Source organism: Serinus canaria, chromosome 6 (genome assembly GCF_022539315.1).
Source record: "Serinus canaria isolate serCan28SL12 chromosome 6, serCan2020, whole genome shotgun sequence".
NCBI classification, from domain to species: domain Eukaryota; kingdom Metazoa; phylum Chordata; class Aves; order Passeriformes; family Fringillidae; genus Serinus; species Serinus canaria.
Genome location: NC_066320.1, coordinates 34,861,103 through 34,877,118, shown reverse-complemented (window position 1 = coordinate 34,877,118; position 16,016 = coordinate 34,861,103). Strand labels below are relative to the sequence as shown.

At 43.9% G+C, this 16,016-nt stretch overlaps 1 protein-coding gene across 3 annotated transcripts in view; it reads right to left on the bottom strand.

Annotated features, from left to right (window-relative positions):
• The window catches only part of INPP5A (inositol polyphosphate-5-phosphatase A), a 182,218-nt gene that overhangs the window by 81,888 nt on the left and 84,314 nt on the right, over nt 1-16,016 (bottom strand). For all 3 annotated transcript variants that reach the window (XM_050976241.1, XM_050976242.1, XM_050976243.1), the window contains exons 5-6: nt 5,335-5,398; nt 1,842-1,945 (exon numbers count right to left, since the gene is read on the bottom strand). In XM_050976241.1, the coding sequence (XP_050832198.1) occupies nt 1,842-1,945; nt 5,335-5,398 (168 nt within the window). The remainder of the gene's footprint in view (nt 1-1,841; nt 1,946-5,334; nt 5,399-16,016) is intronic.

Sequence of the window (16,016 nt, the reverse complement as noted above, 5' to 3'; positions counted from 1 at the left end):
GACCTGCAGAGCCCGTGCCCCTTTCCTCTCCTTCTGTGCAAAGCTCTGCAACAGCACGGCCCCAGCCTGCTCCAGGGGTCTGGCTGCAACAGCATTCCCAGGAATTGGACTGGGGGCAGGAACTGAACTGAACTTTCAAGGTGCTTCATATCTGCAAACATATGCAATTACTTAATTGCATATGTTTGCAGATTTTCTCTTTTCCTGTCTGTTCCTCCTCCAGGTAAACACTATCCCTGACCACCAACACACAGAGGTTTCTGCTTAGAACAGCTGTTTAGGGCACTGGAAGCAATGGGAGCAGTAAGAGGCTGTCACAGCCTCCAAAGGCTGTTCCTCGGCAAAGCATTGGCAAAACAGCTGGTTAATCAACAGTCCCCACAGACCCCCTGGTCCCATCCCAAAAGCAACACAGGAGGGTGTATTGAGGAGGAGCTGCAGCTGCTAATGAACACCTGATCCCTGAGCACCCACAAGGAACCAGCACCATTCCTGCTCCACGAAACCGTGTGGGAGAGCCCTAAGGCTCAACCACTGCCCCAAGAGACTGAAGAATTGTTGATGCAAGAGGGGTAATAAACAATGCTGAACAACTTACAGCTTTGCCAGCATCACAACGAAGCGACAGCAGTGAAGTAAATAAAGGAGGAAATAGCTCTCCCTGGGTGCCAATGAGCAAGGCACAGCTTGTCCTGGTGCTGTGAGGCACGCTGGCAGCACTCAGCTGCTGGGCTACAGCACTGCCAGGCACTGCCACAGCTCACTGCCATGGAGGGGAAAACAAACACCTGAGCAATGGCTCCAGCTCCCTCAGAGTGGTCTAACACTTAGCTTCAAACTCTCTGACATGTTTATTCATAGGAAATGAATGCATTGCAAAATTATGTCAAAGGCACTTTTCCTTCCAGTACTGAGATATAAAATTAAATAATTTAGTATCAAAGTCAAGAAAAATAACAACCTTCATCCTATCAATCCCGTAACTATTTATGCAATGCTCTGCCAAGCACACAAGCACTGTCTTATATAGATGTGTATATTTACAAATATACACACTTATAGATGTGTATATTTGTAAATATACACATCTATAAGTGTGTATATTTACAAATTCTAAATTAATTTTAAGAGTTTATTTAGTTCTTCCTTTTATTGAAGTACTGACATGCCTGTTTGATCCACAAATGTTACAGCAGTTCAACAAATTTATTCACTTGGTTTGAGGATAACATTAACCATTAAACACCCATGTTCTAGATGTTCTTAAGAAATAAAAATTGAGAAAATTAAAGAAAACATCAAAGAAGAGAGTCTACACTTTCAGGTGCAGTGCCAGAAACCCCTCAGCTCTGCTTGTGTTACTGGTTTTGACAAGACCAGCAATCTCAAACGTGCAGCACCCGCAGTTGTTCTGAGAACAAGTGCAAAAGGGAGAGGGAGGGCAGCCTCGGAGGACAGAGTCAGTGTGTGTTTAGGTCGGGTGTCCCTGGCAGCAGGGTGAGCTCCCTGTGCCGGCCGGGCTGGCAGAATCCAGAGGCACGGAGCTCCTGAGACAGCCCTGCCATGGCACACTGCCACACTGCCACACTGCCACACTGCCTGGGCCTTACAGTACAAATCAGTCTCTTCATCACTGCCCTCACCCTTCACAAGGGTCTCTTACTGCATTTTGGTACATCATGCCATGACTTAAAACATATATTACAGGTGTCAAGAAAACAGACAGACAAAATTCCAAGATTCCATTCTGCCCTTATCACTGAGAGGAGCTGCTCAACAGTAGTCAGAGGAAATCAGAATCAAACCTAGTATTTGGGAATGCTTCACAGTTCTGTACATACCTCAGGGAAATAATCCTGTGGAAACTTCTCTTTTTCCAGCATGGGTGTGCTTTCTAAAGTGTCAGAGTAGATTTCTTTCCCAGTAACCTTTTTATACTTCTTAGCTAGGAAGAGAGATAAACCAAAATTAACACACATGACTTCAACATTATGAGCATCTTCTCACACTTATTGGCAAAGCAGCAGCATTGGCAAAACAGCTGGTTAATCAACAGGATCTTGTAACAAATGTGCAGCACTGAACTGTTCTGGGGGAAAATAAACACCCCTGTTTTCATCAGACACCTTGAAGTTGCACAGTTATGATATTGTCATTTCTGCTATCCAGAGCCTTATGAAGTGTTGGAGCTCTCATCGTGAGCCTGGTCTCTGTACACCCTTGCAGCCAAATCCCACCTCAGCTGCTCTGAGACCCTGCAGCCCCCAGGCTCCATCAGATCAACCCCTTCTGGCCATCAGCACATGAGGCATGGATTTTTACAGCTGAAATGGGTGTTGGACTAATACAAGAGACTCGGTGGTGATGCACATCACTTTCCAAAGTCTCGAATGAACAATTTCATCACAGACAGAAACAACACAGACTCCTATGGATCTACTCAACTCATGAATAAGAGGTTCTCCTTCTTCATCCACTTTATACTTGGTTTCTCACCTGATGAGACCAATGGCCTATCTAAGGCGAGAAGCTGACTTAGTTTAACTCCTCTGGCACAGGAGCTCAGGCAGCTAATGTTCAGCTGCCATTATCCTGGACCTACTCAACTGGATTCAGTTTCAACTGGGAATGTGTAAGAGCAAAACTCCCAAGTATTATCAAGACTCCTAAACTGTTCAGTCCTACAGGATATCTGAGGAAGCATTTACTGTAATGCCCTATGTCTTTGGGAAAAAAAAAGGTATCATTCTTTATGTGCCAACTCCTCTGAGGCCTGGCTCCCATGGGACGACTGAACAAATACCCTGATAAACTGATCTGGCATCATTCTAAGTAGACTGTGGATGGATGTGCCTCTTCCAGCAAGTTTAACAGTGTCAGCAAAGAGATCCTGATGCCTTTTTAGTTACAGAAAAGACTTGGCAGAACTGCAAGGGCTGAAGGCATCTGCTGGGAGAACTTCACTGACACCTCTGCATCCCCCGTGTGAGCCAGAGGCTCGTTGTGACAGGACTGCAGAGCAGAGCACACAGGGGCAACACAGCCTGGCTGCAACTAACACCAGCTCCACTCCATTGCTGACTTCACACCTGAGAACAAGATTCGTTCTGTAAATACAAGGGGTCAACTGGAACTGGCCTAAAGCCCCTCTCTTAGAGGACATCCCTTCAGAACAGACAGCTTGGCACTGTAAGCAAATTTTGGGCCTCTGACCACTGTGAAAGCAGCTCAACAGATCTACACTACAGCATGTAATATGTGAGGTTGTGGGAGAAAACTGTTCCTTTTTCAAAATGGAGATATGTCTTCCTGAGATCTGAAAAACAGCGACAATCTTTTTTTTCCAGTCTGTATTCAGTCATATCCAACTGCGCAGTGAATTTTGAAAAGCAACAGTGATGTTCCAGGAATACTGAACTGTGTATAAACATCTATTTTTTGCACACTTTTGAGTAGAACCAGAATTTCATAATGATTTTTGTGCAGAGAATGTTTGTATCCATCTGGATTTTTCTTCTGATTTAAGAGCTTAATACACTGTGAAAACGTCAATAGTCATGAGAGAAGAGGCAAGTTTTACATTTCTCCTGAAAGATGGGAGCCTTTGGGGTCATATTTTACAAACCCTATGCTGGGAGATGGATTCTGCTCTGACAAGAACAGCGTGTGACTTACAACACCCATCCACCCATTTCCTTGATTTTTATTAAGAGTTTTTTCCTTCTAAATGATGTTTGGGCCAAACCCATCTTTAGAGCATGGTTCACATTGGCAAGCTGGCTCTGCTATGGTTTTGCCATGCAAAACAAAGCAGTGACCATTTAAAGCATTTCTTTTCTGAAACAAGCATCTGTTTATTGTTTTTCTATGAACTGTTTTCCTCTCTACATTTTTCTTCCCTTTTCTCACTTTTAAAAAATTCTTACGCTTTCTTTAAAAGCTGTACAGTAGCAAGTAAGCTGCCACAAAGGACTAATACATGCAGAAAGCTCTTCTTTTCCTAAAGCAGCTGTCATTTCCCTGTCAGGAGCAGGACACCTCCCGTCTGTGACCACTGGGAGGGACCCTCAGGTGGAGGCTGGGGCGAAACTGCTGCTGCTCCTCTGGTGCTGATGGGATGGAGATGAGGGCTGCTGAAACAGCTCCCAAATCACTGGCACACAAAGCCATTTGCATGGCAGAATGAACAAGCAGCCCCACAGAGGACAGCAAACTGTCCCACCCAGGGCCTGGGGACCGCCCGGGAGCCCCCAGCCTCCCCCCCCAGGTGCACCCCAGTCCTGAGCACCTGCAGAAGTGCTCTTCCCAGGGACAGAGCCCACGTATGAGCTCTCAGGAGTGCCAGCCCTCTCTGCTGTGGAGAGCTCCCATATGGCTTGTCAGAAATAAAATCACTCTGTCTGGGATATTACAGCGAAAATGTTCCTTCAGCACTGAAACCAGTGGTAACAGGAGGACTTATGTAGGCTAAGTCTTGAATTGTACATACACAGAACTACTGTTCAAATATTTCAGGGCAGGAAGATCCTATACCCTCCATTATGTGAGCAGAGAGAATCTGCTGAGAACAAAATAATTAATCTATATAATGATGACAATTAGTTCAGTCCATAGTCACTACCATTGCAACAGTGTCTCATATTAATGGGATGCCAGACATAGTATTAATGTGACTCAGCTAAATGACTCAGTAAGCTAAATGAAGCTCAGGATATTTTTGTACTAAATAGATACAGTTCTCAACTGAAATAACATAAATTTTATATAATCTTTTCCATATTCACCTCAGGAAGCATTCAGTAATTTTCTCTGATATTTCAAATATTTAACATATATTGCCCAGCATTACTTTCAAACTTGTGAGACACAGCAAGACCTCCAACCTGAAGGATCATTGTGGGTTAAACAGTGCCACCCTCCTACTGACCTGCTCTGCTCCCAAGTAATTTAAGCCATAAATCTACCTCAGCTGCTTTGCAAAATGGCCATCACTGTTGGACAGTTAAGGTCTTGCTCCTGTATCTGATCTACATGGAAGAGCCTTGTGGCCATTCAGAGTTCTTCTGAAATCCTCAGGGATCACTATGGACCTAAAGGTGCATGGGAATGATTAATGCTCTGGCTTGCAGCCTGTGGCCGGTCCACTGACTTCTTCTAAAAGGTCTATAAAAGGTAAGAAAAGCAACACCTGTCACCAAGGGACCTGCCTGCATCTTACAGGAGCCTGCATAACACAGAAACACTGCCAGATACTACCATCAGAAAAGAGGATGGAAAAGCTGCCTTGATGTATAAAGCCAACTAACCATTAAAACATTTAATTCTTTTGCTTACCTTTAAAATCAAACTGGTAGATGTTTTTCAAAGATTCATGAAGAAAGTAAAAACTTCCTAGAGCCTGTAAAAAAAACCCAATAAAACATGGAATTATAAAAATATGTACATAAAAATATGCAACAAAACTTGAAAGAGCATCAGGCTTTACTATCACAGAAAACCCTAAACTCAAGAAATTAAATACTAATAAATAAACCAAAGTTTACATTTTCTAAGATCTATAAAAATTGTAATTTCTTTTGTTGCTTCTCTGAGATCTCATCAGTCATTATAAAGATGACCTCTAGCAGCTGACTGACCATGATAAGGGCACTGCCAGGTGCACACTGAAGCACCAAAGGGATGGATGTGATAGGTGACACAGACAAATGCCTTTCTGAGCCCCCAAAACAGACCCTCAATTCTGTTATAAAAACCTGGCCATTTCTTCTTCACTTTCAAAGCAGAACCAAAGCTTCTAGAGCATGTGGTACAGGAAACAAGGGCAATTTTGAAGTTTTCTAACTTGCATCTAAAGCCTCTGCAGAAGAGGCTCCACGACCTCTCAACACAGCCTGACGTGGTTTTCCCTACCCTGAAAGTTAAACAGTTCCTCACCAGGGACAGCCCCCTTTGCCTTCCTGCACCAGGCCCCTCTCCACGTGCCCCTTCTCCCATGCCCCTCCAGGGCTGCCCTCCCGTGGGGCTCACAGTCCCTCCCTGGTGCCATGGGAGCTTTGCCATGGTGACACACAGGGACTGCGAGCTTGTGTCTTCTCCACAGACCTGTCATTTACTGCTTTTCTCCAGTTAATGAGAGGAAAATGACATATTAGAAGAGAGCAAATGAAAATCAAGTAAGGGAAAAAAAAACCCCAAAACCAGGGCAAATAGATTTTATGCTGGAATATTTAAAAAAAACCAGAACAACAAAAAAAAATTAAAATGACAACTTCATGAGCCTTTTGATACATGTGATGCACCCAAAAGAAACTGAAAAAACCCCAGCCTGTTACTGGATAAACTCTCATAAAGAAGAATAAAAGAAGCAACACGTTAACCAAAAAGGATGATTTAGTTTCATTGCGTTTTTTCCTCTCCAACAACAAAGCCCCTCCCAGCACAGCAGTGCTTGGTCCGGTGACTGCTGCATTATTTATGAGATGCTGCCCATCCAGAGATCAGACATTTGCTGATTTGTCAAAAGCACAAACATGAGGTGCTGCCCATCCCCTTGACATATTAGTCCCTCCAACAGAAAGCAGTGCCACATGTTTAATTGATGAGTACACATCCCTGTGACCCAGGCGGATTCCTTCAGGCCTTTGGGTTTCTTTTTTATAACATAGAGGAGTGAACAAGGAACTACAGGAGACATCTCTGGGAAGGACTCAAGGTTAAGTGTGCTGCAACAAGAACACCTTGCCAGGAGAAAATAAATCCTGGTACAAGACAAAAACACTGCCACCTGATATTCCCATCTGGCCCATCTCTTTCTTCAATGCGTAGGGCAAAATCTGACACATATAAAGGTAACATTTGCTATATAATAATACTCTTTAAGAACTCAGTATAAGGATAAATTTTTCTTACATGGCCTTCAGAAGAAAAAGAAAGGAGCCTTGGCAAGCATCTGGGAAGTATCATCCCAAATGCATCCTGTCTGAAAAATTTAGAAGCAAATGAAAACAGGATCCTGGAATGGGAAATCCTAGGCTATGTCAGTAACACATGGCAATCCAGCCTACCTGTAACATCTAAGTGATGTTTTTAAGTGAGCTTTTCCTTTTTCCCCACAAAGCAGGACAGCAGAACCATGCTGTGAAGGGACCTCTGAGGTCTCCAGTGCAAGCCCTGTCCCACCCCTGTCCTGTGGTTGCTCAGGGCACTGTCCAGGAGACTCAGAACTCTTCTGAGGTGGAGAGTTCCGGCCTTCCCTTCTGAGCTACTGCTCCTGGATCTGACCACTCTCGTGATAAACTTTTCCCTTCATTTTCATTGGAATTCCCCATGCCTCAGCTGAGAAGGAAATTTATGACTGAGTAAAAGAAAGTAATTTGAAATAGTGACCGATTCAATTCAGGTACAAATAATACTAAAACCAGGTGACCATTTAAATCTAGGTGACGGGACTGTGAACTCCAAAGCTTCCCTATGTAGCATGACAAGTAAACCAAGAAAAAAACAGATGCTCTAAACCCGTTTCACTTAGGGTGTCATAACTCTATTAAAAACAGCACTGCCATTCATGCTTAAGCTACAACTTCATTTCTGAGTGTCACAATTTGTTCATTGCTTGACTTTGTACAGTTTTAATCTCATTTTTAAAAAACTGATTTTTAAGACATGCAGCAGAAGTTCAGTTTGATAGTCTACACGTGTGGCACTGAGTATCAACTACTGGTGCACAGTGATGAAGTAACTCTGTCCAAAGTTTCAGGAGCTGATACCACTAACATTCAGACTGGCTTGGACTGTACAATTCCAAACACTCTACTAAAAAGAATCAAAACTATATTGGAATGGAAATTACAGCTATCACTATTTTCCGCATTATTATAGACTTAATCAGGCTTAGGTACATAAACGTAAACTGGCAAAAATGATGGAGTGCACTTACAATTCTGTGCCCTAACACAATGAAATATATTAAAAACACCTTCCAGGGCCTACTGCCTAGGCCCTTTTGTTGAGGCGATTATGTTAATTCAATTTATTTCTCATAAAATGTCAGTTTAACAATAAAGTTAAATGAGATTAATTTAAAGTTGAAGAACTTTGCTTTATTTTCTTATTTACAATTTCAGTATCCTTTGGAAAAAGCAGAACTGGTACATACAGCACCAGCAGCACATAAAATATCTAAGTGATACAACACAGGAACACATTACAGATTATAAACCACCCAAACATCTTAACTTTTAAATATCTCAAACATAAGGAAAGAAAGCCATTATTTGTTCTGTTTGAAAGGCTGCTGAGATGGATGGCTTCTGCTGTTAGCAGAAATTCCACACCACCAGTAACTGGGTGTACTGAAATGGAAGCTCAGTGGCCATGCTGGGCACTGTCCCTCCCCTCCTCAGTTACAGGGAGGCCCGAGGCTGCACCCAGCACACAGCAGACCCAGGTACAGTGCAGCCCTGTCCTCGACAGCCCCTCTCGGGCAGAAACCTGGACCATCTCACCAGGGGCCACTGAGGTTGATTCAGGGACGAAGCACCTTCTGCAGCTGTGCCCCCAGTGCTGCATGGCCCCTGAGCAAGCAGCCTGCAGGCTCTCATCCCCAGCACCCAGCGCAGCCCAGTTCCTGAGCTCAGGGCTCAGACACAGCCCAGCACCTGTCACCTGAACAGAGCACTGCAGCCCCAAGGCTTGCCCAGGGGCTGGCACCCGCTCTGCTCACCAGAGGGCTCACTGGAACGAAGTGCAGGCAGCAGCCACAGGCTTCTCTGCTTGATTTGCCAAGCAGTCTGCAAACACAGACCAGTCATGAATTCTACTTCAGCAGCCTTAGGGCAGAGCAATGAATGGATGGCTCACAGTTAGGCTGGGATCAGAAAGTCCCCAACTCATCAGGCCAACCTGGCAGGCCCTGGGTCTGTAACCATATCAAGGTCATTGCACTCAGTACCACCAGAAGCTTCCAGACCAGCCCAGCCTGCTGGCCTCAGGGATACAGGGACAGCACATGTTATTGCCAGGACTGATCAGCCTGGTGAACTGGGAAGGAATTGTTCCCTGGCAGGGTGGGCAGGCCCTGGCACAGGGTGCCCAGAGCAGCTGAGGCTGCCCCTGGATCCCTGGCAGTGCCCAAGGCCAGGCTGGACACTGGGGCTGGGAGCACCCGGGACAGGGGAAGGTGTCCCTGCCATGGCTGGGGTGGCATTGGGTGGGATTTAGGATCCCTTCCAACCCAAACCATGATTCTATGAATCCTTGATTTATACCTGACTAATAAAGTCAGGAGCTGACAAGACAGAAAGGACTTCACCAGAGTCTGAGGTGCCCAGAAACGCCCAGAAGTACATGGGCACTTCAGAGCAACACCCGTGGCCCCGAGGAAGTACCACACATTCACTGCCAGTAACTCAGCTCCAAAACAGAAAGTCAGGTGGCACAGTCATGAATACTCACTTGTAGCTTGGCCAAGTTCTTAAGAAACACACAAGACAGTAAAACTGATTCTTCTGCTGTCCCCTGTTCACTATAACCAACAGCTTGGCTTTAACACCCCTAAAATCAGTCAGACCAGCACCCAAGATCCTGTAGGCACAGCAGGGAAATTTTCCTTTGTAAACTCCCAGGACCTCTTTCGATATCATGGTCACTAACTGCAGAGTACACAGGCAAACACATCCTGGCTTTTGTGAGAATGGCCCTTATGGAAACGCTCTAGACTCAGGGAAAGGCCAGGCATTTTATCTTCAGCAATGCTGCTGTTAACAAAATGCTTTTTCCGGGCTGACAGAAGTACCTGACCATTCCTACCACACCTGTGTGCACACCTGTACTGCAGCTGGAGACACAGAGAGCACACTGAATCTAAGGTGAGCACAATCATTAGAAGAGCTTCACATGTCCCCAGAAAAGTATTACGGAGAAAAAAACAGGCATCTTCTCCCTGTTAGCACACTGAAGTTGAACATTCACTGCTTTTAATTAGGCGCCAGAATGATACTCATTATGGTATTAGAGATTTCTTTCATTAATCCATACAGAAAGACTCATCAGGGAAAACTAGTGCTGATGGCAAGAGAAACAATTGGTTCTGATGGATTACACATCCAGCACTATTAAAAGCGCTATTCCTTTAATTACACAGGAATTTTGCCACAAAAATGTGAAGATTTTAATAGCTATAGGGTTTTTCAAACATTTAATTGGCATAATTTCTTTTTAAAGTCTACAATTTCAACTGTGGATATTTAATGCAAAAAGGAAATAGACGAATAAAAGTTTAATTACTGTACAGAGTAAACATTTACTGCATTACCTCACTAAATGTGACAGTTAATATATAAAGATTGCTTTAAATATATTTAAAATAAATTGCCAATGATGACACAGAAACTGTAATTCATGTAGTCATAAAATCCATAATTAGCTTTAATGAATATTTAAAGTCAAAGTTCAGCCCAACTTTTTCAATGTTTAACCTGCTATATCAATATAGTTCAAGGAATTCATTTATCATGGCACATGACAATGTCTGAATATGAATTAGCGCGAGCACTGCTGACAGGAAGCCCTTATCTCCTACCAGCCTTTTTGGCTCTGCTGAATGTCAACAGTGAGTTTGGCACGCCTGACTCTATTGATTGTGTGCCTGCTTTGCTACCAACAATTAAAAAAGTATTTCACATGTTTATAAACCCGAACATCAAGAGCAGGCATTAGTTTCCCATTAGCGAGATGGAGTCTGTGAGCGGCCACCTCTCACTCAGGGCCAGCCCAGCACTGGTGGTGGCTGCCACCCCAGACAGGCTGACAGCAATGTCACCCTGGAGCTGCCACGGAGACTCCCAGTCTGGGCTCATTCATGTCACAGTGACGTTTCAGAGACCTCAAACAGAAAATCCTGGAATGGGAGAAAGTGGGGGCCTGGACCAGCACGACGGCTGCCCGTGCCCAGGGGCTGCTTGCCCTGGCTGGGCTGTGGGTGCTCTCCTGCCCCAGGCCAGATCCTGCTTCCCAGGGACTGGAGGGCACCTGAGCATGGCCTCAGCTGATGGGGCACCTGGTCTGCAGGTACCCTGACATAGGTACAGCCACAGCAAAACAGCTCCAAAATTCTGCTCGGAAACAAGCCATGGCTATCTTGGATTTCTGTGGCAGTTTGGAAACACTTTGTAAAAACACCTGCCCTTAGTTTGCCATAAAATGTCAGTTTTGATGCAACTGCCACTTTCCCAAAAACAAAGGAAGGGCAGGCTGCAGTACAGTCTGGATCCAGCACACCTGAACAGTGAATGATGGAAGTAGACACGAGGGAGTTTTTGCAGTTGGTGCAGTTTTTGCCTGTGGTTCTGTGCACACTCAATCCACTACAGCAAAATTAACACCAACCGTCTAATACCCATTCAAGGTTAAAAAACCAGGCTGGGTACACTGATCAAGTCATTATAAAATACTCTATCACTTCTTATTTGCAAACAAATTAGGTGTCCAGCAATTTATCATTTCCTGAATTAGAGTTATCAGCTAAAGCACATACAATTAAAGTGCCATTGAGGCTGCCTGAACAGCCCTGCTCCACCTGAAGCGCAGACAGACGGAGCCCGATCCAACCATGCCAAACAATTACACCCCACTCCTGCAGCTCTGCACTGCAAACACAGCTATCAGCTGCATTTCAACAGCCTTTGAATCATTACACCTTTAATAAAGTGTCAGTGTGAGTGGGCTCCAAATACTCACTGACAAACTTCAAAAACTCTCAAAACAGACCTTGGTCTGTATTCAAAACACCTGTTCAGTTACATGTGATATTTCCATTAAACCAAATGGAACTGTCCACTCAGAAGGACTAAAACCAGTGGCAGGACTGGCACTGCAGATTCTCTTACTCCATAAAACCTAAGCCAGTATTATGCATCACAATCAAAACATAAATGTCCATAAATAAATAATACATATATTTTATTTGTAATACCCATGCTGTGAAGAAGCCACCTATAGCTGTATTTTAGCAGTGTCTCCAGTGCCCACTTCCTAGTTAAGACAATTTTGCTGGAGTATTAGATTCTGGAAGCAGCACATGCAGCTGGTAGGGATAAAAAGGGTGTCCAGCTCTAGGAGTCCCTAAATCCTGGGAATTTCTTGACTACAATTGTACCAGATCCATCCCTCCAAATATCCTTCTGCATTTCTAAAATAATTTCCACATACTGGTTTTGTCTTTAGAAGTTCTTCTGCCTTAAAAAAATTCTAATTTATTTGTAATCCATTTATTTCATGAATCTGCCCATTTTTCAGACTGACTCTTCCAGCCGTACATCTGCAATGAGGCTGGAAGTTCCACCTGAGACTGCTCTGTGCCAGGGGAATCATCTCTCACTGCCCATGTTCCCAGCTTCAGTGAGCTGCCAGAACACTCACTGTGGTTTCCAGACATCCTTGACTCATTTGAATGCCACAATCTTTGCTGTGCAGCTGATGAGCATCAGCAGACATACCTGCAACATCTAGCACTGCCTCCTCACTCTTCCTTCTTTTCTTCAGAGCAGCCCTTGCAAGTGTGAGGCCAATAACAGTGGAACCAGCAAGAGGGATAATCACTACAAATTTACCACTAAAAAAATACAAATAATGAAAAAAAAATTCTAATTCTTTTTGTTTTGCTTTTATAATAGTCAAATTAAATGTAGCTGAGGAAAGAAATGATCCGTAAGTGTTTGTACACAGCCTTATATCTTGTACTTGGTGTATTCAGATGGGTTTATCCATTTAGATTTAATTCAATGTTGAGACTTGTCTACACCACAGACTGGCAAATCATTTAAATGCTTAATCAAGAGATCAACATAAAAAAGAACTTGCTTGCAGTCCTGGTCATTACAGATACCTCAGAGAGGTCTCTGCTAACAGCAACCAGCATGGCACGTTTTCTGGAACAAAAACTTAGCCCCAGGAGTTTTAATTGTCCTATTCTCAGAAAAATGAGGGATCTTCAGCTAACATAACCCACCTCTATTACCTTCTCTTAATAATTTAGTTACAGCAAATAAAAAGTCATATTCAATTTTAAAACATTATTTGAGACCAGTTAATTTAAGAAGAGAAAAATTAACATACAAAACCTCTGAGCTTTATATAAACATGTCCAGTGAGTAAATGAATAACCTATATGCAATCTAATGCATGGACAAAGAATATTTAATGTCACTTTTGATACTGACATATTTCACAAAAAGATTTAATACTTTGATTACAAATCAATTAAATTAAAAAAATATCAGACAGAGGTTCTTTTCTGAAAACCGAGATTAGTGCCAGCCCAAGGAACCAACCCAAGCTAAAGGAAGTGTATGTGTGCTGAGCACTTATAAAAAGCACCACTTATCAATATTCCTGAAGGCAAAGTCGAGCCTTCACAAAGTCATTAATCACGGTGTTATTTAATATTTCTATTACTCAAGCACTCTGGAGGCCCCAATCAGGATAAGAGGCTCCCAGCTTGGCTGTGCCCCAGAGCAGGAGGGAGGCTGCAGGAATACAGGATCAGAGCTGCAGCCGGGGCCGTGCTCTGCATGCGGCCACTCCAGCCAGGGCTGAGAGTGCTCAGGGAGACAGAACCTCTGCTGAGGATGCCCTGAGGGCTTCAAAGCCAGCGCCAAACCCCCTGCCATGCTCAGAATATTCACCAGCTCCTCAGGATGAGAAGGGATAGAAAGAAAGTCTAATTTCTAACTGTGAGCACAGCAGAGGATAAGCATATGATCTCCCCAAAAAATACCCAGGTAAATGCTCATGGTTATTTCAGTACTGAATCTTATGGAGAACCAAAACTATTCCCCAGAAAGTTAAAAATTCTTGACAAGCTCAAAAAATTATCCAAAGATCCAGATTTATCATGTGGATAGTGGCAACACTGCTTGAATTTCAACAAACAGAGCCTGAATCTCAGGTTGCAGAAGGTAATATGCAAGAGCAGAATGTTATTTTTCATCTGTACTGTACCTGCTGTTTCACATTTATTTTTGCAGCCAGGGCCAGCTGGCAGGAAGAGCAGCATCAGTAAAAGCCCATCCTGCTGTGCAGGGGACAGTGCTGGCACTGCCACACTGACAGGGTGTGCCCTCAGCAGTGGCAACTGGGACCCAGCCTGCATGGATTCTGAGCAGATGAAAAGACTGACGGATGCATGTTCAACACTTCACCACAGTTTTCTTCTAGTAAAAAAAAGGCACATTATTTTGGGGAAAACTGGTAAGCTGTGTGACTCCTACTACATTGAGCTGATGCTAAATAATTTTAATTTTGAAAACTTTAAATCAATACAGTATTTCATTGATATGTTCTTACAAAATACACTCAAGATGACAAATTCAATTTGATGAGGAGGCATTAATGCCCATTTCATTTAGCATTATACAGGTCATCCACAAATAGGAAAGTACCATGTGGTAAAAGGTTGTATTTAGCGTGTCACAGTCACTGGTGGTTGTTTTGTATCTCAGAGAACCTTTGTAGCTGCTTCAAAACAAGAGATGATTGATTTACAAAGTACCAAATTTCAAATTTCATATTCTAGGACTAAACATCAAATAATTGGACAAAGCTGTCCCCTTGTCTGACCCATCACAATCAAGCCCCTTTCAAGGTTGACTGCCTGCATAAGAAATATGTGCATAATTTCATTTTGTCTCCTGTCCAACATCCAATGTTAGAAGTTAATTAAATTGCTTGTCCATTGTATTCATTCACTTACAAAGTTAATGATATTCTGTTCTTGAATTAAAGAGAATTTTATAAAGCCTGCACTATGGAACCTGGCATGCTGTACACCGAGGAGCTGAACCCTGTCATGGTTCCTGATTGCAGCTCTCCTAATTAGGAAACAAAATGAATGTTTCTGTGTCTGCCAATGCAGAGGACAAGTAATTCCAACAGCAAAGGTAAATGCTCTGTACAATAGCAACTTAATAATATCTCATGTTTGACTATAATAAATTCTGCAGGATTAATAAACCTGTTAAATTTTAAAATTAACATAACAAAGATGAACTGCAGAGGAACAAGGCAGCCTCAAAAGAGGGTCAGAGATTTGAGTAACAGAAGAGCTTCTTGCAAGGGCATCAACCTTGAGGACACTGAAATCATCGTTTCTCGTTCTTGCACAGATGAAGAAGGAAAACACAATGCTATGGCAATCTGCTGGAGAAGCTGGGATTATTAATAATTTCAGCTGTACCCCTCTGGTGCTTTTGGCTTAGCTAGCCTGACCTGGTACTTCTGCAACAGTCCTGGGCAGCCACACAGCCAGAAGTGTAAACACAGCTGCAAATCCAGTGCCTACAGCAGCAAGCTTGCTGTCCAGGAACGCTGCTGGTGACAGCACTGACCATCATGAACCAAAGCCAGAGCCCAGCACAGAGCCTACATAACATGTGAGAAAAAATAACCACAAGGTTACTATTTTTTCTACTCTCTCTACTACTTTTGTACATGGTTTGTAGCAGTGTGTGGTTTAGGATTTCACAATGGTTATTATTCTACTCAACCATGAGGTCAAGTAGAACCCTCAGCACACTGCCCTGCACAAAGTCCTGCTTCTTCAGTACACTCTTTTCCATATCCAGAACAAAGGTGCTTTCCAAGGCTGATGTCCTTGCAGAATCAGTCTTTCTCACCTCAGTCCTTGCTCTGGGCAGCCTGCACTAGCCTGCCTGTGGCAGGGGGCTGGAACTGGACAGCCCTTGCCAACACAGACTGTTGTGGGTTCTGTGATCCCACCTGGCACTGCCCAGGTGACAGTGCTGGAGCTGGGAGGCTCTGCTGGCTCTGCTCCAGGGCTGAGCCCGAGCCGGCTCTGGCTGTGTGGCCCTGGTGACACAGCCACGCCAGCAGCTGTCCCTGGTGACACAGCCACGCCAGCAGCTGTCCCTGGTGGCACAGCCACGCCAGAGGCTGTCCCTGGTGACACAGCCATGCCAGCAGCTGTCCCTGGTGGCACAGCCACGCCAGAGGCTGTCCCT